The following is a 24,763-nucleotide window of genomic DNA, read 5'->3' as shown; positions in this document are numbered from 1 at the left end:
GAAGGAAAGGAGGGAGGGAGGGAGGGAGGGAGGGAGGGAGGGAGGTAGGAAGGAAGGAAGGAAGGAAGGAAGGAAGGAAGGAAGGAAGGAAGGAAGGAAGGAAGGAAGGAAGGAAGGAAGGAAGGAAGGAAGGAAGGAAGGAAGGAAGGAAGGGGAAAGGGAAAGAAAGAGAGAAAGAGAAAGAGAAAGAGAAAGAGAAAGAGAAAGAGAAAGAGAAAGAGAAAGAGAAAGAGAAAGAGAAAGAGAAAGAGAAAGAGAAAGAGAAAGAGAAAGAGAAAGAGAAAGAGAAAGAGAAAGAGAAAGAGAAAGAGAAAGAGAAAGAGAAAGAGAAAGAGAAAGAGAAAGAAAGAAAGAGAAAGAGAGAAAGAAAAAAGAAAGGGAATGAAAGGAAGGGGTAAAGGGGTATGGAGAGTTAAAAGGGAATGAGGACAAAAATAAAGGAGGACAGGGAAGCCAGGAGAAGAGTAGGAGGGCTGGGGAGTAGCACCGGGCTGAGACTGCTGGAGTAGCCAGCACAGATGTGAGGAGAAAGTATTTCTTGTGTTCCTACCACCAGTGGAGACCAAGGGAGACATCCTGATGTTCTTTTACTCTTTACTTTTGGAAAATACGGCTCTTTCCCCCAAGTACTTTGATGCTTTTCAGGTAGCTGCTACGGCCCAAAATCTAATTCTGCGTCTCCTCGCCCCACTCACTTGCCCCGAACCACAAAACATGTTAGTCTGTCACTTCTCCCATCTATCCACTTCCAACTTGACATTTCCCTTTGGGAAGCCACAGCAAGAAAGGGGAATAAAATGCCGGGCCACCGTCCTGTCTGAGCAGTCAGCTGTCTTCCCACTCGCCAAGGACCTGGGAGAAAGCCATCACGTGGAGATACCGCATGCTCCAACTCCACCGTCTCTCCTGGAGTCTCTCCTTGCCATATCTCCAAGAGATAAAAAACTGGACCCCTGCATGCCCCACACCTCCCACCTCCAAAGCCCTCTCACCCCCATAAATCATTCCCCCCTTCCTATTTCCCCCAGACAAGACACACAGCTGAGACACAGAAACAAGAGAAAGGAAGATGATGGACAGTCAGCTGTGCAAAAAAACAAACCAAGAATGAGGACAGTCTGGGAAGGACGGAGGAGATGCCTTTGGTCCCCCTCCGGCACACACTTAGGTGCAGGCACACACACTCACACGCACACAACCCTCTCGCACACAGAGGATGCTCCACATGCTTCAGAGACAGGCCCACGGTAGAGCCAAGGGTAACAGGGGTGGGTTTTCGTATCCAGAGACATGATGTGACAGCGGAGAGGGGTCATTCACAGATTACTTTCGTGGTTTTCCTCTGTCTCAGTGGTCATGGGGGGCAGCCCTCCGTTGTCATTCAGCCGCTTGGCCCTGTAGGTCTCGTAGTGGATGTTGTGGGTCACTTCTTTCAGGTCCTGAAGGTGGGTCCTGCCCAGGACAAAATGAAGGTGGGGTTGGGAAAAGGATATGGTAATCAACATCAGCACTGTCAGTGTTAGTTTTCTGATGTTCATTTTATTCCCTGAGATAAAGGGAAGATTTCTGCAGTCTGTCTGGTTAATGACTATACCCTCTTTCTGTACGGGTGCCGTAATGCAGAGGAGAGCTGAAGCATCAGAATTCAGGAGGGCATGAGCACAGGATGCAGGATATGGGCTGAAATCCCTGGCTGTGCTTGCCTTGTCCCTCTCAGACCTGTGGGACAGGCAGCCTGGTGTGTGAGAGCAGACAGAGCTTAACTCAGCTCACATCCCGCTTCCAGCAGTGGTGAGACAAGGAAGCACCAGTATCAGGTCCACCAGGGACTGCAACCTGCAGAACACTGCTGTGGGCAATAGTCCATGGAAAACTCATGGTCTTGGGTTGTCTTATGTTTTGTGATCATCACTTGTCGGGATGCTTTTACTGGAAGACTCAGGGAAAGCACGTCTGCTGTGGATGGTACCATGGTACAAAAAGAGGGCAGGATGGTGATGTCAAAGCACTGTACCTGGTGAAATGTCTCAATACCACCACCCCTACAGGTGGAGTGAGCCACAGGACTCTGGCTTTAGTGTGTTTCCCTTCCCTTCTTTTCTTTTTCTTTTTTTTTTTTTTTTTTTGGTGCTGTTTAAAACCTTAGCGTGTTGGTAGGGAACAGAGGTGACCCTGGATCTTTGCAGGTCTTCTACAGAATCTGATGCAGATATTATTTGTGCTGAGACAGCTTCATGAAACATGTTGAAATAGGACAGGACAATGACAGCTGAATGAAGCAAGGAGCTTTTCACTTCCAGGTCATATGTTCCAGCCCATCCCTCGGCCTGATAGGACACATGGTCTAGGATGGGGTAGTGGCCTCCTTATCACAGACTCCAGTGCAGACCTATGTCAGCATCAACTAGAAGCTTTTGAAACCTAATATCCTTAATGGGGTACGGGGGAAGTGCTATTACTCTGCTTTTCTTAAGTCATCAGGATCATACATGAAAACTAGCACCTACTTGACACAGTGGTCAAGAGAGGGACTAGAGCATCCCCTTAACTTACACAACTACCCCTTAATTCAACCCAACCCTACCCCAAAGAAGCTTTTACTGCCTGAAATGTGCTTTATCTTCCCTTCCATAGGGGTGATTTCACTCTAAGAGGGTCTCAGGAAGACTCTCTTCTCACCAAGAGCAAGCTTGTGCGTGACCATGGCCTTACCTGATGACAAAATCTCGAAGGAGGGCAAATTCACAGTGAGTGAGGTTTTCCACTGAAAAGAAAGCAAATAAGTGTTATGTTTCCATTTTCAGCAAACCCTTTGTGGTTACAGAGCACGGCAAGGTCACTGCCGTGGGGCATGCTCCAGGTGGGCTGAGCCTGTGTACTTCTGAAAGGATGTCAGTTGTGCAAACACCTGACAGCAGAGCTATCCAAAAATTCTCCTCTTTTCAAAAAAAAAAAACCACAAAAGGCATGGGAAGGTAATCATGGGACATGTTATCAGGACCATAGTCTACTACTAGGGCCTGCAGAGGTACTTTCATCTCCCAGAAACAAGATTTTCCTTACCTTCAATGATTCCCCAAGGTGTTTTCCTGCCCAGGACTCTTTTTCCATTCACTTGGTACTCCTTGTCACTGCCCACTACTGCGAAGGGCATGCTTTCCTGCTGGGGAGAGACACGTGGAGAGACCTATCAAACCTGTTCCAGAGAGCAGCACCATCACTGGTCCCCCTCCACCTCCCTCAGAAAACAGAAAGCACCTGTCTGCAGAGCACAGGGTGCAGGAGACCCTATTATCTGTAAGGCTGTGCAGATATTCATGGATTTATCTGCTTTGTAGATGTCCCTGGGCCTGGGAAGGGATTGCAATTACCACAGGAACGAAGATTTAAAGGAAACCTGTTTCTTATGAGACTACCAAACCTAGGGTAATGAGGCTGAAGTGCAGAAGGAAACGTGGAGCCCTCCTCACAAACAAACAGTTTGGAGAAGCAGCAAAACCCATCTGGTCTTCCCCAGAGTGTGTGATGTGTTGCCAAATGGGAAATGATTAATTAAGCTGGGGGAGGTGGGGATTTCTGCTGGGGCTGTGACAGCTAGGGGAGTAGAAAGGGCAAGTGCCAGGCTGCAAGGCAGTAACTCCTGGAATTTCTTGAGGACTGCCACCAAAGACATCTTCTTTCCATTAATAGCCTCGCCACAAAAAACGGTGAGTGGGATAACTAAATGCACTAGCATCACAAAGCCAGGAGGAGCTGTCAGTACAGAGGAAGATGGATGTAAGTTTGCGGCACAAAGAGCAGCATTTAGGGAATAGCACCAAGAATTTCTGCTATGACTTCTGAGCTTATGCACCAGCAAAGAGACTGAAGGAGGGGAAGGACCCCATGTGCCAGCCAGTCACAAGATGACCACGAGTCACCAGCGTGATGCGACTGTTTAGAGAGGATGTGGTCCAGGTCAGACCTCGGAAGAGACAGGGAAGCATCGGGTACCTGCACCAGTGCTAGAAAATCAAATTGAACCAGAGCAGGCAGAGAAAACAGCGACTAGGAGCACAGATTGCTGAGGAATGGGAAGCTCAGTCAAAGTTTATCTCATTTAGCTGACCAGAAGGCCAGCAGAGGATAAGACTGTTCTCTGCGAATGAGTGGTGCATGGGGCCACCAGGCAGAAGTGCTCGAGTCAACATTGGCACAAGAGTCTTGGGTACAGCTTGGCCATGAACAAACACAGGCTGGAAATTAGATGGTTTTTAACTCTCTGAGGCGGGAGGGATGGGACAGGCCTGACGGGGGCTGGCAGGGCAGAGCACCGGACTGATTTTCAAGTAGAGCCTGGTCAGTGGATGAGAGGGCTCACGGGGTGGTTGTTTGGGACAGAGGCTGGACACCAACCGCACATCTGGCCCATTTGGTCCTTAACAGAGGCCAAACAGAGCATTCAGTAAGAGAAAGAGAGATGCAGGCCTTCCTCGCTCAGCCTTCACAGCACCCTGTGACAATGACAGGGACAAATGAAGCTAGGAGGGATGAACGACCATCCCTTATGTCCACTGCATCTTTCATGTGGGGACCATGAAGCACCTAAAACCTTCCAGTGACACGTGCTTTACACTCATTAAATCTGACCGGCCCTCATCCCCCCCTTCCCCTCCCGCAGTAAAACGTATCCTACCCTGATCTTGTCGTTCTCTGTTTTATCCTCCAAGTCCTCATCAAATTCTTTCTGGGGGTAAAACTCGATTCCGTTTACTTCGAGCTCTTTGCGCACCTGGGCAGAGAGACGTTTTGGAGCACAAGCAGCACAAGCCTGAGGGTAGATGTGTCTGGGAGACCCTTCCAGCAGGGAAGAGCTGGAGGGGCTGTCCCCAGGGAAGCATGCAGCAAAGAAAGGACACATGGCAGCAGTGACAAGTCATCCTTCCCCAGCCCTGCTTACTTGTCTGGCTCTGCAGATGCCGTGACAGAGCTTATGATGGGCTGTCACGGGGATATCCCCCTGAACAAGTGCCCTCAGAGCCATGGGCAGCTGTATTTTCAGGACAGTGGCAGGGCTTACACATCATCCCCATGCTGGACTCTGTGGGACTGCATCCCTGGGGGCTGTGCTGCAGTCCAGCAGGATGGATACAGCTCGTGTCTCCCATCTCCCAGCCGGGGCAGGGAGGGACCCCACGCAGGAGCGGAGATACTCACTCTCTGTTTGAATTCGATCTTCTCCTCCAGGGTCATGGTGTCAGCCTTGGCAATAACCGGGATGATGTTCACTACCTTGCTGAGGTGCTTCATGAACTCCAGGTCCAGAGGCCGCAGGCTGCAGCCCAAGAAGGAACAACACGAAGGCATCAGCAAAACCTCCCTTGCACATAACCCTCTTGCTGCCACTGTGATTGCTTCTCCTCCTTCCCATCCATCCTGCCGACTCCCCAAAAACACAGTGGTGTTTCTCCTGCCTTTGTTATCTCAGGCTCCTTTAAGCTCTGCAGCACCCTAAATTAAGCTCTGTGGGCAGGCTGTGAGGCTGAGACAGAGCGGTGCAGGGCGTATGCCTGCCACAGAGGCACAGAGGGGGTGAGGAAGGACAGGGGACTTTGTACATACGAGTGGCCTGTGGGGGAGATGAAGTAGAGGCAGCAGTGCACTCGTGTGTCTGGAATTCGCTTCTTCCTTGCGATATTCACTTCCTCTTTCAGAAATTTTTCGTATTGCTCGTTGATGTATTTCTCGATAGGCTCCCAGCTGTTAAGGTGGGAGAGAGAGATGAAAAGACAGGTACAAATCTCCTCATGTTCCTGCCTACAGTGTTCCCTGCTCTGACAGCAGCAAAGCAAGCTCTGGCATAAAATATATCCACCACGAGCACCTCAACATCAGCAGAGATGTTTAAGACTTTCTCTGACTGTGATGAGGGGCTTTTGTGGACCACAGTGGAATTCAGAAGTTAAATCAGTGGAGGGAGGAAGGAAAGACCTGTTGGTGCTGTGGTGGGGGGCTGCTGAAGGTTGCTCTTTGGGATAAATGTGGGAAAAAAATGGATTGGCTGAGTTGGGGCAGAACAGCCTAACTTTCAGCTATATGTGGAATTTGGGGGACCTCATCCTGGGAAGGGGATTATGTTTTTTTGCCTGGTTTCCTGGCAGTGATTTGGATCATGCACATAAGCTTACAGTTGCACATCCCCATTACTGCCCCCCTGAGCACTACAGAATCCCAGCCATGTTCCAGGCCAAGCAGGTGAGCATCACTCCAGGTATCAACTTGACTGCAGCCCTTTACTGGGGTTGCAAGGTCCTGTAACTGGGTAAAACTCACCAGTTCTCGTTGTTGATCTGGTCTCCGAATCCTGGGGTGTCGATCACTGTCAGCTTCATTTTGACACCGCCTTCTTCAATAACTGGGGAAGAAATTGTAAACAATCATACGCCTCCCTGGGAGCCTGCTCCAGCATGAAACACGTCTCTGTGCCCTACAGGAACAAGAGCTCTCTGCCCTTATCTTTGCCCACCAAGTAAGACTAGGCCAGGTTGGGTCATGGCTCAGCAGTTGTGACCCCACTTGAGCTCCTGACTCCCAGTTTTGGTACCTCCTGCACAAAAGCTACCTTACACAGAGCAGTAAATGTCTGCAGGTGGGGATGACTTATCGCAAGGTTAATCCACACATGCAGACTAAAGTCTTGGCAGGGGAAATATCCGTAGCACTTTTTCTACCTATTACTTTTGGCTATGGCATCAGTGGCATGCATCCCTGATTAAGAAAAGCCTTGGTTGGGTCTGAGGTCACCTAAAACTGGCATTTCTCCTTCAGCTTCCCACGGAGAAAGGGCTGCCTTACAGCAACGTACAGCTCGCATAGGGTACTGGGGTCTTCTGGACCATGCTGAAGCATCAGCTTGGCCTGCACCCCAGCAGCCTGGCTCTTACCGTGCCCGATGGCTTTGATCTCCACTGTCTTGGGGATCTTCTCCTCCCGGTTCCAGCCCGAAGATTTGCGGCTCACCTGGGATTTGAAGAGGGTGTTCACCAGCGTCGACTTTCCCAGCCCGCTCTGACCTGAGGATTGCAAAGAAAAAGCTCGTGGCTTATGCACTGACAGCAGGCCCGGGGGATGGAGCCAGGCAGGCAGGAGGAAGGGCTGTAGGCATCTCCGTGCCCTTTCCCCTAGAGCAAACACCAGCTGCTTTCTCCTGCCCTCCCTTCCTGGCCTCACGGGAGAGCACCCAGCCATAGCTCCCAGCACCTCCACCGGTCTCTGCCTACCTACAACCATAATGTTGAAGTCGAAACCTGTCTTCATGGTCTTCTTGCGCATCTGCTCGATGATGGTGTCGATACCGATGTAGCCCAGCAAGTTGGCGTTAATGCCCATGGGTTTCATCGGCACGGCAGGTTTCTGTCGCGGCTCTGGGACGAGCTCAGACATGGCTGCTTCGGTTTTGCTCTCCACTGGTCCTGCACAGGGAGAGAGATTGAAAAAGCATCACTCAGGTATAGGTCCTGTCCCAGGGGTGATGATCAACTTTGTGTGTCCATTTCAAGGGCTGCTGAGCACGACTGAATGGTAAGATTTTAGCAGTAAGGCTCTTCTCGGAGGAACATCCACCCGAGTTTCCTGCATACTCTTGTACCTCTCGGCCTAGATTTGATTTGATTTGATTTGCCTCCCAGCTCTCATCAGGATCACTAGAGGCTTGCCCCTCCAACTTCAGCATGAAATTTTTAATGGAACAGACTTTCAAAAATTATCATCTATCAAATTCTGGCATCGAAACAGAGTTTGGGAATTAATGTGGGGGCTTGCAAGCTTGGCCCCTGCCGGGAGAGGCTGCATGACTCTGTGCTGAGCTCCACAGAATAAGGCAAAGGTGGAAATGCAAAGCATGGCAACAACCTCCGTGCTTTTGTCCTTCCCACAGGCCGGTGGGTTGTGTCGTGCCCACCAAGAAGCTAATCAGCTGCGCCTTTCTCTCCTCCCTCCCATCCTTGCTCCTTCCATGCAAAACAAACTGACAGAGAGAAAGTGCCTTCGGGCTTTCCAGCCGCTCTAACTCCTTTTTGGATGACAGCACACACAGCTTGGGGCGGGCTTCAGCCATTCATCTCCTGCTCTTGCCTCGTTAGAGGCAAGCAGCTCCCACCCACCGCAGGAGGAACCCGAGGTGAAGGGGAGAGGACAGGGCATGGGGGAGAGGCTGTAATTTTTGGGGATGGGGAGCGTGAGGGCTGGCTCTGGAAAGGAAGAGGAAGGGGACGGGAACCAAGCACCCTTCGCATACAGCCCAGCTGCAAGCTGGAGCCTCTCCCACTCTAATTACTCGGCTCTCCCATTCTTTGTCTCATTAGATGCTTATTTTTCCAGGACAGAGACAGCATGTGTTTTTGCTTGCTAAGCACTCCTCTTATTCTGTATGCCGCTCCCATTCAAGTACCTCACACTAAATTACCCCTTTCCATTATTTTGGTGGTGCTTTTTTGCTCCTCTCAGCAGATCTCTCAGGCGGCTACCATTTGGTGAGGGACAGACACCTCCTGGGGAGGAAGACAACTCAGAGGTCACGGGGCTGGGGACGCTGACAGCACCAGTCTGGGGTCCCAAAATCTTGGCCAGGTCAGGTCAGGGGCTGGGGAGAGGGCAGGGAGATTTTGTTCCTGGACAGGGTTAGCTGTGGGGGTGGCTGGTGACCTTGGCTGCCGTATCAAAGCGTCTGTGCAGACACAAAGGGCTGCTCTACACAGGGGAAAAAACACATTTTATATAAGCTTTTTGCTGCTTGGAAGGTGAACAGCCCTGAGGTAACGTCCTTAGGGTCGGGGCTTCGTGCCACCTCCATCTCACTGGGAGGCCTGCAGCAGGATGCCTTCCTGCCCTTCCCCACCGAGCAGGGGCTCTCCCAGCCATCACCACCCTCTTCTGCAGAAACAAGCAGCACCCTCAGGGACCAGGGCAGAAGACGAAGCGCTGGCCAAGCCAGGCTGGCAGCTGGAAGCTCCTCACGCTGCTTGGAGGAGGCAGCTCGCCTCGCCGAGTGCTTCTCAGCTGCAATCCGTTCCTACAGCCGGCACAGCCGGCCTGTGCCCCCCCTGCTGACACAGCCTCCCCCGAGGCTCCCCGTGTCTTTTTCCAGCTTTCTCAAAGCTGCTGCCAGCCAGGAAAGCCCATGGATCTGGCGCAGCACAGAGGGCCCGGCCCCACTCGTCCTCTCCTGAGCTGCTCCGTGCCACCTGTACCAGGGACAGAAGGACGGAGCTGGCAGCCAGCCTCAAGGCTCACCAAAAGGTTGATAACCCATCCCTCGATCTCTCTGCGCTGAGGAACAATTTGCCCAGAGCTGCCAGATGTTGCTATCCCTGCTGTGGACATGGCAACACTTGGCCATTTCTTGGCAGGCTTCGCTGCTGGAGCCAGGAGCTTGTTGTGGCCGAAGCAGGTATTTCGGAGCCAGGTCCCAGCAGCCTGAGCACCCCAAGTGCAAGAAAAAAGACCTCCAGAGGTCTCCTTCTGTAGGGGATGCAAGGCTAGCACTGCTCGGAAGCCTCATTAAAGCTCTGACCGAATGGTCAAGAGGCAGCACTACGCACCCTGGGCACACCCCGCAGCCCCCCGGCCGCTCCCCGTGATGAATCCCTGACCGCCCGCCGCGCTCGGTGCAGCTGATAATGAAAAGGGGGTTAACCAAGGTTAACCGCTCGCATCCGCTGCTGGCGCTCCCACCCGTTTCCCTGCTGCTTTGTTCTGCAGGCTGAGAGAAGCTGATTTAAGAGGGCGGCTGCTGGTGATCCCTCTGCTCCCGGGTGCTGCAGGGAGAGCCGCAGTGCCTGGGGCCGGGCAGGCAGGGATGGAGCAGCACCGGGTGCCCGGAGGGGTCCCGGCCGGCTCTGGCCTCCAGCATCCACCAATCCAACCCAAAACCTCTCCGGGAAGGTGCTGCTGCACCACATCCATCCGCCCCTGGCATCCGCAGCAGCTTGCTGGCGATGGAGGCAGCCCTGCAGGTCGGCCGCGGGCTCAGACTTCCATCCCCTATGTCCTGGGGCAGGCCAGACCCCATAACCTAGATACAGCCTTATCCCCTCCCCCTGCCTTCCGTCCTTTGTCTGAGTGGCAAGAGGGAGGGAGGGCTGGAAGCAGCCGGCCAGCACCACGGATCCATCTCCCAGAGCATGGCGAGGCTGCTCGGCCCCCCCGTAACACATCCACGGCCTCGCTGCGCCTCTCCTCCCGTGCACCACAAGGCCCTCCGGGGGCACCGACCCACCCGTGTGTCCTAATCCAGCCCCTGCCACCCGTGTGGCCCCAGCCCCGTGTCCCACTCCACCACCTGAGCATCACCAGGCATTTTGAGCAGGGGAACTTATCCCAGCCGTGCCGTGCTGGCAGCACCCTTCCTCCTTGGGCTCTGCCGGGGCCGCAGTGGTTCCACCTGGGGCCGAAGCCTCTGGAGATGCAGGAGCTGGGGGTGAAGGGGCTGTACCCTCGGCAGCTGGCCCAGCCTGGGCTGCACCCCGAGGCCAGAGGATGCTGAGCACCCCAGGACCAAGGTGTCCATCCCTCCGGAGCTGCCTGTCCCCTGCCCGCCCGCTGCCTCCTGCGCAGATGCCCAGGGAGCAGCGCAGGGCGTCCCCACTGCCCCGGCAGCGGCTGCCTGTCAGTGGCAAGGGACAAGCCAGTGGCAGAGCAGCTCGTGGGCTTTCCCCAGCCCTGGACCAGCTAGGATTATATCTTTCTTTCAGAGCAGCCCCTGGCGACAGCTACTCCGCAGCAGCACCACAACCGCCACCCCTGCTCCTTCTCCTGCAATGCCAGCACCGAGAGACGAGAAGAAAACCCACAAAGCCGGCACCGATTTCCCCCGCTGCCCTTCGGAGCCGTTCAGCCCCAGCAGCCGGAGCTCGGCGGCGTGCAGAGGCTGCGTGCACGAAAAGCCCGAGCGTCCCTCCGGCATCGCCCAGCCCTGCCGAGCCCGGAGCATCCTACCTTTGAACATGAAGCTCCCTTTGTCTGCGAGCGCTCTCCCAAGGGGGTGGGTTCCCCCCCACTTTCCTAGCCTGACGCTGGCGCAGCGCGGTGGGCTACGAAGCTCCGCTTTTACCTCTCTCTCTTTCTTCCCTGTCCTCTTCTCCCCCCCCCTCTCCTTTTTCCCCTCCTTCTCCAGCGGCTATTTCAGCTGAGCGGGGATGCTGGTGCTGCTCCTGCTGCCACCGTCATGTGACCTGAATATTAAACATCGCTGCAAAATCTCCCCCCGCGCACCCTCCCCGGATCCAGCCCCAGCTTTGGGAACTGGGGGCCGCCACGGGTGGGCTCCCCACACCCCGCGGGGGGCACAAGGCGCAGCCCCCCCCTCCCTCCCCGCACCGCACTGGCTCTTCTTGCCCTCTGCCTCCCTGCTCCCCAGCGGCCGCAGAGCATCCCTGGACGCTGCCGTTGTTTACAGGGGGGTATTTAACCCTTCCTGGCTGAGAAACCACTCAGCCCCACGGATATTTTGGGGGGTTGCGGGGTGGTGAGGTCTCCAGGAGAGAGGGAATTTGTCGAGACCGATTTGCCCTTCAGCTCTGCTTGCGGAGGCGTGAGAAACCTCTCCTCCCCTGGCACCGTGACTGCTGGCTGCCGGCCCTGGGTGCAGAGGCACAGCCATGCCCTGTGCATGTACTTGTGGTGCACACACGTGTGCAGGGAGTGGGGCGAGGTGTCTGGGGAGCCCCGAGGGTCACCTGGCTGCCCTCCTGCCCGGGCTGGCCCCCCTGGAGCGAGATGTCCCTTCCCTTCTCCAACAATCCCCACCGGGTGCCATGGCCACACCATGCTGGGGCACCAAACTTTCACTGGTACATTGCCAGCTCTGAGACCTCGCTGGACAGACAGACACATGTCACCTCCGGATGCCACTCTCCCCCAGCTCCTCCACTCTTCCTCAGCACCATCAGGGAAGAGGGGACACCCCCGTGCCCCCCATCCTGCCCCACACCGAGCCCCCAGGTGCCCCCATCCCGCCCCGCAGCGCAGACCCACCGGTGCGTGGGTCCCCGGTGCCCGGCATCTTCTCCGCTGGGGCGGCCTCGGCCCCGCCAGACCCCGGAGTGTGCCGGGGGCGCGGGGGGACGGGGGTGACGGGGGCCGGGCCCCGCAGCCGCTGCCAGGGGGTCCCCCCATGCCGCAGGGTGACCCAGAGGCAGCTCCGCTGGGTGGGGGTCCCGCAGGGGCCGTACCGCCGCGGCGGGGGGCCCGGGATGCGGCTGGGGCCGGTGGGGCGAGGGCCCGGGGCGATGTCCTCCTCCATGGCGGGCTGCGAGCAGAGGCGTGAGGGCAGGGATCAGGCCGGGATGAGCAGGGCCGACATGGCCTCAGGGGCCAGGCCTTGCCTGCTGCCGGGCTGGGGGCTGCCGGGGTGCCCCCCGAGCCGCTGCCCTCTGCGCCGAGCGGCTGCCGTCCTCCCGGGCAGCCCGAGTGGTGCCCGCCTCTGGCCGCCACAATGGGCCGCTTGTGGCCGGCCCGAGGTGCCCCCACGCTGGCTCCCTGGCCGCTCTCACCCCCGCCCCGGCGCATTCTTGGCCCCATGCCCCCCGCCAGGCCTGCCCCATGGCTGGGAGAGGGCAGGCTGTGCTGGGGGGCAGCCCCACGCCGCGGCCCCGTGTCCTGCGTGGCAGCGCCTGACGGGCCTGCTGGTGGGAGGCTGGCTCTTGAAAAAAATTGCAATTAAAAAACTGAATCTTTGAAACGTTTTCCCTTTCTCTTTCTCTCTCTCTTTTATTTTTTAATGGCAGATTCCAGTTGAACAATCTCTGGGGCCAACCCCTGTTTCAGCAATTGCATGGGCAGGAGGCCCGGGCGGTGCAATTTCTACGCACCGTGCCGAAAAAAAAGAGAAAGAGAAGGAGGAAAAGACCATCCTGATGCTGCCTGGTGTTTCCAGCACTAAGTATCTTCTCCAGTGCTTCATGCAGCTTAATTCAGTGTCTGAGACCGTTTCCCTCGAGGTGTCTACAGCTGCACAGGTCTCACAGAGGAGACGCGGGCTCAGTTTTCAGCCAGAGCTTGCCTTCGGCGTAATTGTTCCCAGACACCCCGTCGGCGTGCCCAGCACGGGAGGCTTGCCGATGGAGAGCTGCCCTGAGAAGCCAAAGCACAGCGTGCTCCTCGCTGGCTGCCCTGGGCTGGAGGCAGGCAGCTCGCAGGGGAACAGAAAGGAAACCAAGCAGCGGACACACGGTTTGCACACACCTTTATCCACTGTGGAGGGCTGGGATGCTACTGACAGTGCAAAACGTAGTGACTGTGGGAAATACCTGGCTCAACACTGATCGCATCGGGGCCAAACAGCGTGAAACGTAAGCCGAGGTGGTAAATAAACACGTGCTAGTGCAGCCTCATCCCGTTTGGCTGCTGCTTTTTGCTCAGTTTCTACGGCGAGTCCTGGGCAGAGCAGAGATGAAATCGGGCAGGGCTCACACAGGGGTGCCACGGAGGAGGGAAGAGGTGCCGAGGGGCCGAGCCCTATCACTGCATGGGCTGCTAGCTCCCACCTCCCACCCGGAGCCGCATAAATACGAGTTCCTCTCATATTTACCAGGCTGGTGGCTTTCGCTCTTCTCTTTTGACTCAGCGATGAAAGTGGGTTTGGGGGTTGCAGAGGGATGGGTTAGTCCCTCCCCGGCCTCTCCGAGCCCCTTTCCCTAGTGCAGAGGTTTTTATTGCTACCTTATTTTTCCAGCTGGGGCCCGGTTGCGTTGCAGCCCTGGCCGTGAGCTCTGGCACGGTCAGGGCAAGGTGCTGGTGGCTGTGGCTGTGTTGTGTGGCAGGGCAGGAGTGTGAGCAATGCAGCCGAGGGTGGCACCTGGAACCAAGCAGTGCAGTCCCTTTCACAGCCCTGAGTCACCAAGGCACGAAAATACGTGGGATTGACCTGTCTGAGGTTGCATCTGCACTTTGAGCCTTTGCTCGAGAGGGCAAGTGCAAATTTTGGTGCAGGAGAAATCCCACTCGCTCCACTTTCCTGCTGAGTGAGGCTCCCAAGTTAGGGTACTCACATCAAGGTCCCTGGGTTTCGTCTGAACAGAAGGACACTCAACTTCTCTGGCTTGAAACAGAGACAGAAAACTCCCACCAGTGTGCCTGGGTTTGGTGCGGAAAATAACAGTGGTGCTACTGCATCCTGCGGGGATGAGATGGCCCAGAAAGACCCCGGGTATTTACAGGATGTCCTGACTCATGCTCTCCTGAGCCAAAACCCTCAGAGCCAAACATTGCCTCTCATCCCTGGAGTATTACCAAACAGCACATCACTGAGCAGCCCAGTGCCTTCTCCTCATCCCTTGGGGCCACAGAAGAAGGAAGGAAGAGGGGAAGGCAGGAGCACGACATGCAGGAGTGCTGTGAATGCCCACCAAGACTCAGCATCACACCTCTGCGCAGGGTTTTGGCGGAAGGTCAGTCCCGGGGAAGTGCAAACGACACAAAGGTGGGGTTTTGTGCAAGACCCACATCATAGGGGTTGGGTCCAGGACGAGGGGCAGCAGACATTCACATGACAAATCCGGCCTTGACCCTTCCTGGTGAACCACAGAACGGCCCCGTGTGATGCGGGGCTTGGAGGAAACTCCTCAGCAGAGGTTCAGTGCGAATGGAGAGCACCTGGAAACGTCAGGCTGCGAGCGCTGAGCTCTGAAGTCTCCGTCTCCAACAGCCACACAGAAAAGCGGTGTGCCTGCAGCAGGAGACACCGTCCACGGCAGGGAGCAGGAGTCCTTGGCTGGAGGACGGGCTACGAGCACGTGGAAAGCCCCGAGCTGGTGGCCTGCACAAGCCTAGGGGACGGGGCACAGGCTGTCATCCCCCCCCCTCCAGCCTCCTGCCACCCCGAGGGGCTGTCCTGGCGGTGCCCAGAGCGTGCCCCTCGCGGACAGCGCGTCAGACCTCGGGCACCCCGAAGGCCAGGTTGTCCCGAATCATCAGCGTCTTCCGCAGGTCTCGCTCCATGATCGGCCTCTGCGTCCGCCACTTGTGGGCTTCCTGCAGTCCGGGCTCGAAGTAGTAAATGCAGGCCCCAAAGCCCACCAGGATGAGGATGGAGATCATCAGGTACACGGGCACGAACCAGTCCAGGAAGTGGGGCATGGCTGCTGCAGAAAAGAGGAGAAAGCTCGCCTAGCGCCCAAAAAGCAGCTCCGCCAGGCTCTGCCACGAGCAGTGGGCGCAGCGCCCAGCCTCCCCACACTTAATTCGGTGCCACTGTAACTAATTTCATTCAGAGCTTGCCGGGCTTTTTTTTTTAATTTATTTTTTTATTTTTTTGTTGTTTACACCACAGCGATCAATCGCTTGCAACGTGCCCAGCAGCGTTTGCCTGCTGCATGCCCGCTGCGGCTGAGCCTCCGTCCCTGCCTGCACAAAGACCGCCAGCAGCAAGCGCGAGAACGAAGCCGATTTTATTCCTGCCCCCTGAATAGCATTTATTTTTTGGGGGGGGTTAAATCTGAAATGAGCCGTGCTTCTTGCTAACATAAGCAAGAATCTGCCGGCATCAGAGGAAAAAAATAAATTAGATTTCCTCCCACTTATTGGCACAGATGCTGGCTGTGTGTCTGCCCTGCCCGACAGGGGAGACCTCGGTGGGTTTTGGCTCCTTAACGCAGCAGCCTGGGGAGGAAACCGCGGCTTGGACCCCCCGAGATGCAGCGGGTGACAGCACAAAAGCCAGGAGGCTCCTTCCCCTCCCAAATCTCCGCTTTTCAGGCAGCTGTCATCCGAAATGCGCCGCAGTGCCAAGCAGCCCCACGGAGCCCCCGCTCCATCCTCCCAGCCCCACTGCCCCGCGCCCCATAAGGGTGTCGGGGTGGGGGCACGGGGAGGGGATGAGCAGATTTTGACCCCAAAAGCCTAAAAGAAGGAGCTCCGCGGGGGAAGATGTCACCTTCCCGCAGCCGATACCGCTGCAGATACCAAAGCCGCGTTAACCCCCGCGGGGCCGCTCACCCTCAGCCCCTCTTTACCCCCCCCCCCTGCCCTGCTGGGGGCAATTTGGGGCCAAACAGCCCCCGGCCCGCCGCCCCCCGCCCCGGCCACCCCCCTACCTCCTTCCTCGGGCTGCGGCCGCTCCCCCCGGCATCCGCCGCCCCCGCTGCCGCTGCCGGTGCCGGTGCCGAGCGGCGCCGCTCCGGGAGGCGGCGGGAGGCGGGGATAACGGCGGCCGCTGCCCCCCCCGGGGCTCCGGGGGCTGCCCCCAGCGCGGGGACGGGGGGACCCCCCCCCGAAAACCTCCCCTGCCGGGGGAGGGACCGCCGGGCTGGGGGAGCAGCAGCAGCCGTCCTTAGGCTATTGATTTATTTATTTACCTGTTTTTTTATTTATCTATTTATTTATCTATTTATCCACGTAGTTATCTATTTATCCGTTTATTTATCCGTTTATTTATCCATTTATTTATTTAGCTATTGATTTTTCCATTTATCCGTTTATTTATCCATTTATTTATTTATCCATTGACTTTTCCATCTATCCATTTATTTATCTATTTATCCTTTTATTTACCGCGTACCCAAGGAAATCTTCGAATTTGACCCCAAAACGTCACCCAAACACTGCCCGGCCCCCCCCTGCCCAGCCCCCAGCCCCCCCCCACGTGCGCGCCCGCCCAGGCCACGCCCCCCCCGAAGCCACGCCCCCTCCCGAAGCCACGCCCCTCGTGTGACGTCACGGCGGGGGCGGAGCCTCGCGGCCCGTTTCGAACGGCGGCGCGGGATGGAGGCGCTGCGGCCCTTCGACAAGCTGCCGGCCGTCAACTCCGCCGCGCTGCTGGTAGGGCTGCCCCAATCCCAACCCCAACCCCAACCCCAACCCCAATCCCAACCCTAATCCTAATCCCAATCCCAACCCCAATCCCGATCCCAATCCCAGCCCCGACCCCATCCCCGCCACCCCCCCCCCTCCCTGCCCCCCCCCCCCCATCACCACAGCGCCAACGGTCGCGCTGGCCCCGCCCACCTCCCCTTGGCCCCGCCCACCTCCCCTTGGCCCCGCCCACCTCCCCCACTGGCCACGCCCCCCGGGCCGTGATAGGCCGCGTCGCAGCCGTATGCAAATGAGGCCCCGCCCCCGGGGGCCGGGCGCGGGGCGGGGCCGGCCCTGAGCGCGCCCCCTGCCGCCCGCAGCTGGTGGGCGCGGACGGGAGCGCGCAGCAGCGGCTGGCGGAGGCCGTCCTGAGGGAGCCCAAGGAGTTCAAGATCAGCATGTGAGTGCCCAATGCTTTCACCCGAAACACAGCACCTCTATTCGCAGACCGGCAGACCGAGCTGCAAGCCACTGGGGAAAGCCAAAGTCCGTAAGATTAAGGAGCCCCAAAGTAGTGCATCCCTTCTGGCTTCCAGAGACAGAGCGGGTTGGGAGAGAGACTGAAATTCTGGGATTTTTGTTCTTCTCATCTATGTTGTGGGTGATCTTTGAAAAACGTGGTATTGACAATATTCTTCCCCGTGGAAAGCCCAGACACACACTACAGCTGCATTTTTTTCCGCCCCACCCCAGTGGAAGAGACATCAAACTCCATAATTCTTCCCACAGTTGCATGGCGGTGGCATTGCTGTGTAGGAGGGCACCTCAACTGGCAGTGCACGTGCAGGCGTTGACACACTTTAACTGAAACTGTCTAGCAAGAGGCAGAGGTAAAGCACTGGGGCTCACTTTGTTAGAAAGGCCTGGTGACAAGGAAATACGCTGACAATCATCTGCCTCTGTGGGGAGAGCTTTTTCTGGGTTTTGTTACACTCTATTAAGCCTCTCATTATAAATATCTGAGATTAGCAAGTCCGCAGCTGCCAGCAGCTATGAATAGGCTTAAGAGGTGAGAATCTAACTTAAAGAATCTCCGTGTCTCCTTGGTGCCTAAGAACGTCAAGTTAGCAGGAAGCCAGCTATGCTATATAGCGAACAGCAGTGGCAGTGTGGTTGTGGTTATGTGGATGCTCCCTTGCCAAGCTATTTGTTTAACCTGGCAAATCTCATTATCTTTCAGCCACCTGGCAGCATCCCTCCCCTTACCTGCAGAGAGGGACCACCTTCGGCCCAGGATAGATCTGATCGTATTTATTATCGACATCAAGAGCAAATACAGGTAAAAGGAGGGCAAAACTTTGAGAAGGGAAGCTGATATTCCTTCTTGGATTGATGCCTAAATCTACCTTTTTTTTTTTTTTATTGTGTCAGAGTCATGGGGTTTTAAACCCAAGAGTTGTTGTGGTAGAAGAGCTCGGTGATGCATGTAGTGTTTTTTTTCCTCTAGCAGTGGATTAGGGTTGAACTGCTCTGCCCAGTGATGTGCATCTTGTGCTGCAGCAGAGCAGGCAGAATTTCTTCCTGGACAGGGGGCGATCTGAACTGAGCTTTGGAAAGATGCTGTCTCTACAGCCCCACCATCATTTCTATCTAATTTTAACGTTCTGTGTTACGTTGGCAGCTAAAACATGCTGGGCAGGGCTACCTAATAACCAGCCCATGCTGTACCTGTGTTCCCACCCCACTGGCCAAGTGGCAACAGCACTGCACAGGTCCCCAGGCAGAAAATAAAGGCCTGCAGGGATTGATCTCTTCTCATATCTTGTGCTCATCTTTGTAGGAATGATTTTGTGTTCCCAGGCCGCAAGTAAAGACTTGCTTGGGCACAGAAGTCAGCATTTTCTTACTTACTTAACTTTTGACTGATGATCCTGGACTCTCATTTACCAAAATGACAGGCCCAGCTGCATCCTTACAGCACAGATGGTGCTGCAGAAGTGTGTGGGTTGCCTTTGCTGAAAGAGCCTAAGTAGTACTGAAGTCTCGTTGGATGCTAATGAGTTTGGATGCTCAGTGCCCACAAACCTTGGAGGGCACTTTTCAAACTAAAGTCTTACTGTTGAGTCTCGGGTAGAGAAGATATTTTATGGATTATTAAACAGCTGTGGGTATTTCGGAGGTCTCTGATGCCATGCTTTTAACATAAAGCGTGGTTCTGCCGGCTCTCAGATGGGCAGATGTTAACATCAGTGGGTTTCCAGCCGTGCTTCTGAACGTTATTCCCTTTGTCCTTGTGCTGTGCTGGTTTTACCTCCCTGTCCAACTGGATTGTCTCTGCTTTTCTGACAGCTTGAAGAATGTTGAAGCTTCGCTAGCTCATGTGGATGCCAGCTTCTTCCTGGGCAAAGTATGCTTCCTTGTCACCGGGGGTACGTATGGCATCTGCCCTCTCCCTCCTCTCTGAGCAGCACAGCTCACTATTGCTTTCCTTGAAACAAGGCAGTGGCTAAATTTGAAACAAAACAACAGTGGCCAGTGGCTTTATCAGAGCTTTGTTTAAATTAAATCTGAGTTCATCTGCCTGCTCTTGTTTTCTTAGCTAAAATATGGTTCTATTCTCTCGTGCTCACTTGACCTCTACATTTTGATTTTGCCAATCAGACCTCTCTTGTCTGCCCCTCGCTCCTGAATATGAATTGTGTTATTAATTTTTTTTTCCTGTGCCACTGCAGAAGTCTGCTCTGTCTGCTCTTGCAGATCAGTCTTAATGGGAGTCTCAAGTAGCAGTGAGGAGCATATGATCCTGTGGTAATAAAATGAACCTAAATGGATGAGCTACTAAACTATTAAGTATAGTTTTAATACAAGACTGGTATCCCTGCTGTGTGCTGTCTGGCCCCATTGTGTCTCTAATATTTCTCTCTGCCTCCTGAGTGGAGAGGATGCTTCCTGCATCACCTCCCTGCTTCAGCGTGGGGGAGCTGGAGGGGCCATCCCATCCTGCTCGCTGTCAGAACAGAGGTGCTGTGTCCCTGGAATTTGGGGGTCAGGAGGCCTAATTTGGGGGCGAGGAAGAACCTTAGTGTTGCCTTGTGCTGTGGCTCTCCTGGTGGAGGGAAGTCCTTGGAGAAACCAACACCCTGCGATACCCCAGGAGGGCTTCTGATTAACGAGTGGAAGGCTCTGCTCCTGCTGACAGTGTGCTGACGGGTCCCTTATCCCAAATGCTAACATTGCAGCACCCAGTAATGTGGCGATACTACTCCTGCTGTCGGCGTTACGAAAGACTTCTGTGCTAATTGCACCGCACATCTTGTACCATTCTGTTTGTACTGCTCACTGGTGCCTTACCTTCTACGATGCTCTCAGAATTAGCTGCGGCTCATTTTGCAGATGCAGAATATCTTGGTACTTCTCTTCGCTGAATGATGATTATGGGGCTAGTAATGCAGAAAAACTTTTTCCGTAGTTGGCAGGGTGAATAACTGCAGCATAGAGATGAATGCCATCTGGAAACTGAGAGACACCTACTGCAGTCCTGTGCTGTTGTGTGAGCTGGAGGTAAGGTGCCTGTTTGGTGTTGGAAGGGATTTGTAAATTCCACTGCTCTCTGATCTTCAGTAACACCATTACATTAGCAATAAATACATCTACATATGCTACTGTCACATGAAAGTAGCATCAGAGACCAGACTCTTTTTACCAGAGCGGGTTCAACAGGTACAGGAGTCTGACTGTCCTTGGAAAGGGTCTTCTAGACTTTCTGCACCTTCCCGTGCCACTTCAAAGCCTCAGAAAACCCAGTCTAAGTTTATGAGAAACTTGTCTGATACGGAATGCCTTGGTACACTTGTTCCTTGAGCTTCTTGGGAGCCCCTGAGCTGTTTGCTCCATGATTTTTATTTTTATTTTTTTACTTTCCTGCACAATGCTTCTGTTAGCTGGGCTTTGTTGCTTCACAGGCTGCTCTGCAGTCTGGTATGCTACTCTTCAGACCAAGCAGGTAACTGGAAAAAGCTGGCAGGAGAGTTTGGCATTGAGCAGAGGCACGTCTTACTTTCCCATTTAAGCATCATTCCATCCTCAGGGACTGCTTCCCTATCAGCAGATAACATTTGTGCCTTTGCCAGTTCCTCTGTTTGCCCCCCCTCCCCTTTCTCAGCAAATCAGAATTAGTGAATTTGGGCACTTGAAACTTTCTTAGGGTTTTCAGCTGGCAGAACACAGCTAACGTTTGGGGAGTAAATTGATCTCGTGGGTGTCCTCTTTATCTAGCAGCTCTGAACCATACTTAGCTCTGGTTACAGTTCTTTATCACAGCTATGCAGTGCTTTTCGTTTTCTGATATTGATTAAATAGCTTCTCCATTTTGTTTGCAGTCGGAAAAGATACAAGCTACCACTGCTCAGAGACTTCTCCGGATGTTACAGATCTGTGCTGGTCACGTACCAGGAGTTTCTGCCCTGACTTTTGGCTCGCTGATGAGGAGCTCTGCTGACGACTAGCTTCTTGTTGTGAGAACTCGTACAGGTTCATCACTTTTCTTTACTTGCAGGCATTCAAGCTGCTGCTGTTGTTGGAATCACATTAGGAGGCTTTCTTGCCTGGCTTATTACAAACACTCATGCAGAGCTCTTTGTAGTTGCTAGCCTGTCAAAAATGCTTGATTCCTGTTGAGTGGATAAGGTATAGGTGGGGAGGGAGGATAGTTTGAATTGGGATAGTTTGAAATAGGGACCGCTAACTGTTACTACATCTGAATCCCGTTTCATGATGAAGTTTAGATCTCACCCCATTTGCCAGTGGCCAGGGGCTACCTGTTTTACTGAGAGAATATCAGAAGAAAAGCCCACTGCCCGAAATGCTGTGTGTCATGGTTGAATATCTTAGTTCCAGCAGACCAAAGGTACTAGAGGTGAGGCAGCTTTGCTTCCTTGCAATTGGCATGCAGTACCTGGGACTAATGCAAAACCTCAGTGCCAGATTTTGTTTCCCCACCAAGAGAATAAAAGGGTAAGGAAGGCCGTCCTGCAGCTTCTAGATAGACTGCAGTTGGCAGCTAATGATCCAGCTGTGTGAGCATCTGCCCAGCGAAGGGCTCAGCATTTCCGTGCCTGGTACATAATTGGGAAGGAAGGGAGTAAAGAAGATAATCTAGCACTTTAGCTTTCTTTTATATCTTTAGAGAAAAAAGACTCTGTCTCTTAAGCCCAGGATAATGTGATTTGGACAGCTGCGGACTCTTCTGCTGCAAGTCAGTCCCTGCAAACCGAGGAGCAGTTCTCCAGAGAGATCTAACCTCCGAGTCAACAAACGAGGACGGCTGTAACTCAGAGTATAGCAGGACTTTGTGTTACAGCCCTGACGGGCATGCCACTGAAGGAGCAACATGCAGCTTCTAGCGGAAATCAAATCTTTTTCCCAAACTAAAGAGCTCCAGAGAGCTGCAGGACTGCACTTGTCCCTCCAGCATCCCTGGGGCTGAGGCTCTGCGCTCTGTGGCTGGCCAGAAATGAAACGCAGCAAACTGGACTATAGCAGCATACTGGAAACATGGTGTTGGCTTGGAAACTGGGCTTATACTGTGTATAGTCCCTTACCTAACAGGTTCCCATCAGCAGGAACTCATGCCTTATTCTTACTGTCAGTCCATACTGATTTTTTGATTTCTAAGTTAATAAAATGTATAATATTTAAAAGCTCTTAGTGGTTTTTTTTGTTTAGGTGTGTGATATGGGCTCTAAAACCTACCAACATATTTCTCCAGCTTGCCCTGGCAGTGAAACTGCTCCTTGCTGGCATTTTGCATGTTGTTCAGTTCAGTTTCTTGCTGGGCTGCAGTCACCGTTTTGGCCACGTGGTGGTGGCAAAAGCTTTCCAAATCTCATCCTTCCTGTGAACTGAACTGAACCACCTGCCAGAATATCGTGTTTCTTGAAATACCAGGATGTTTCTTACCCAAAATTGCACGCCAGGTAGAAATGAAGTCGAGAGAATCTGCTGAGCTCCCCTTTGGTATAATTTATTGAATCCCTGCTAGTCTGCTTTAACGTCCCTGGGTGCAGAGCTCTGGCTGCGCGTGCTGTTTTGCTTTGCCTGTTTCTGACATCTGCCCGTGAGCAGAAAGTAGCACTGCGGGCTTCATCAGCTGTGAGTGTTGGCAGCCCTTGCAAAGACAGCCCAGCAAGGCACAAAGCCCGTCTCCTTGCTCAGAGGACACGCAGCGTTGGGCGTCAGCTGGAACAAAGGAGCCGAACCAGTCAGCTGTGCTACGGAGTCCAAAAGGGCTGGACTCTGGCTAAAACCCAGCAGGGAAAGAAGTGCAAACACTTGTGGCCACGTAGGAGGGACGGGGCCTCGCCAGGACCTCGCCACTGGCACCCAGAGACCGGTTTCTCTGTTGGCTGCGCCGGCTCGGCCTCGCTCTCACTTTGTGTCCCTCCAAATAAAATGAGACCGTGGTTCAGAACAGACTGGTTTCGATTCGCTCTCGACGTGCAGGTGCAGCCTGGGGGAGGGGAGGGAGGCCTGCGGCACGGAACGAAAAATGAACGAGTCTTTCGTGTCCTCTGCAGCCGCGGTAGGGCCGGGAGATTTCCGCCACCTAGGCCGTGCTCCGGGTGCCTCTGAGAACTGCTGGCCTCAGCCTCAGGAGTGATTTCTCTGGCTGGGCTTTCTTAACTGGTGAAAATGAAACTTTCTTTGGTTCTCCCGGAACGCAACCCCAGTGCGCTACTGCCTGGCACCTTCAGACGTAGCGGGCTGTGTTCCATCGCTGCGTTAGATACAGAAATTTTCTCCTTCTACCTCTCTCAAATGAGAAAGACGCCGTTTGTGCTGCCTACAGGTGGCTGAATCCTAGCTGGTACAAAATCAAAGCTAGTTCCTTCAGAGCAACATCTCGCTCCACCTTGGGGCAAATATTTTTCTTCCTCGTAGGAAAGAGCCTTTAATAGAACTGGCAGGGGAAGCGGAGCGTGTCTAAGAATATGACACTGTGTCTCAGGTCCATCATGTTTTACAACCGAAAGTAGTTGGGACACATCTAAAGCTACAGCTACAACTGTGTAAATACCTCTAGGAACTGCCAGCTATTAGTTTAGACAGGACATAACAAAGCAGAGCAGACGAGGCAGCTGAGGATACCTTGCATCTAGATGGGGGAGCCAGCGCTAATGTTTGCTAAAGGTCTTGTGAAAGTGGTGTTTGGGTTGTAATCAGGTGCATGGAGGGCCTGAGGTTGAGTTAAGGCCAGTCACTTGGGTTCTGTTGTGTTTGAACATCACGAAAGACCTTGTCCAGCTGGCTAAAATCTAAACTACCAGAAATATTTTGGAGTTTTTTTCTCTTCGTCTCTCTGTGCCTCGGTTCCGTATCTGTTTGGAGGTCTGCTGAAAGAAATCCCCCTCTCTCTGGCAAGAGCACTCAGCTTTGCTGGTTTGACTACTTCAATTTGTGGATGTTTTTGTTTGTCAGCTGTGCATCAGCAAAATTAGTGTGAAAGCAGTTTAATTAGTACAGTAGGACTTACAGCAGTAGCACTGAAGTAAGCTTCGGCGAAGCAGTGCTTTTGAGCTGGTGGAGCTGAGTCAAACTACCGGGGGCTCTGCTGCAGCAGTGTGACCCACAGGAGCAAGATTTTGTACCCTTGCCGTGCTTGCCAAGCTGGTGCTAAGAGATTTCGGCACAAATCATTGTGGTTAGCATTATCTGGCTGGATTATAGCTCTCTGTTAGTCCAGGTTTTCCAAGAGAAGCTTTTCCTGCTGGCTTAGCAGCACCAGCAGCTAAATCAGACCAACTTTTAGGTGCAGCGAGACGTGTGGTGTGCCCGGTCTGCGCTATCGGGGGGAGAGCCCGTGTGCTGATACGGGGCCTGGACCAAATGATCTCTGTCCTGCAACGGGGATCAGAGATAAGCCCAGCCCTGGCGATTTGCCTGCCCTCCAAGCCTTGAAACTGGTGGTAGAGACCTTGACTCGAGGCCACCCCTAGTA

At 54.1% G+C, this 24,763-nt stretch overlaps 3 protein-coding genes across 6 annotated transcripts; 1 reads left to right on the top strand and 2 right to left on the bottom strand.

Moving 5' to 3' along the window:
- Positions 1-580: 580 nt before the first annotated feature.
- On the bottom strand, positions 581-12,266 carry SEPTIN3 (septin 3). Of its 3 annotated transcripts, none has more exons than XM_027453845.3 (10): positions 12,013-12,266; positions 7,260-7,451; positions 6,924-7,052; positions 6,313-6,394; positions 5,602-5,739; positions 5,197-5,314; positions 4,676-4,771; positions 3,064-3,160; positions 2,713-2,764; positions 581-1,452 (listed from the first exon to the last, which is right to left on the bottom strand). In XM_027453845.3, the coding sequence occupies exons 1-10, from the start codon at positions 12,038-12,040 to the stop codon at positions 1,317-1,319; spliced, it is 1,068 nt and encodes a 355-aa protein (XP_027309646.3). In that variant the 5' UTR covers positions 12,041-12,266; the 3' UTR covers positions 581-1,316. The 3 variants fall into 3 exon arrangements, with proteins under 3 accessions (XP_027309646.3, XP_027309637.3, XP_038024274.1); XM_027453836.3 differs by having other exon boundaries at positions 3,064-3,163; positions 12,013-12,264; XM_038168346.2 differs by lacking the exon at positions 12,013-12,266 and adding an exon at positions 10,975-11,300 and having other exon boundaries at positions 3,064-3,163.
- A 939-nt stretch (positions 12,267-13,205) lies between these two features.
- Positions 13,206-16,187, bottom strand: SMIM45 (small integral membrane protein 45). Of its 2 annotated transcripts, none has more exons than XM_072035661.1 (2): positions 16,071-16,187; positions 13,206-15,116 (listed from the first exon to the last, which is right to left on the bottom strand). In XM_072035661.1, the coding sequence occupies exon 2, from the start codon at positions 15,112-15,114 to the stop codon at positions 14,908-14,910; it is 207 nt and encodes a 68-aa protein (XP_071891762.1). In that variant the 5' UTR covers positions 15,115-15,116; positions 16,071-16,187; the 3' UTR covers positions 13,206-14,907. The 2 variants fall into 2 exon arrangements, with proteins under 2 accessions (XP_071891762.1, XP_071891760.1); XM_072035659.1 differs by having other exon boundaries at positions 13,206-15,119; positions 16,071-16,174.
- Positions 16,188-16,646: 459 nt separating this feature from the next.
- CENPM (centromere protein M) lies at positions 16,647-21,297 on the top strand. Its single transcript, XM_038168304.2, has 6 exons — positions 16,647-16,794; positions 17,148-17,227; positions 18,008-18,106; positions 19,117-19,196; positions 20,237-20,328; positions 21,147-21,297. Exons 1-6 carry the CDS (start codon positions 16,738-16,740, stop codon positions 21,270-21,272), a joined length of 534 nt encoding a protein of 177 aa, XP_038024232.2. The 5' UTR covers positions 16,647-16,737; the 3' UTR covers positions 21,273-21,297.
- Positions 21,298-24,763: the final 3,466 nt, after the last annotated feature.

The sequence above is a fragment of the Anas platyrhynchos genome, chromosome 1, assembly GCF_047663525.1.
Source record: "Anas platyrhynchos isolate ZD024472 breed Pekin duck chromosome 1, IASCAAS_PekinDuck_T2T, whole genome shotgun sequence".
NCBI lineage: Eukaryota > Metazoa > Chordata > Aves > Anseriformes > Anatidae > Anas > Anas platyrhynchos.
This window is presented reverse-complemented; position numbering and strand designations above follow the sequence as displayed.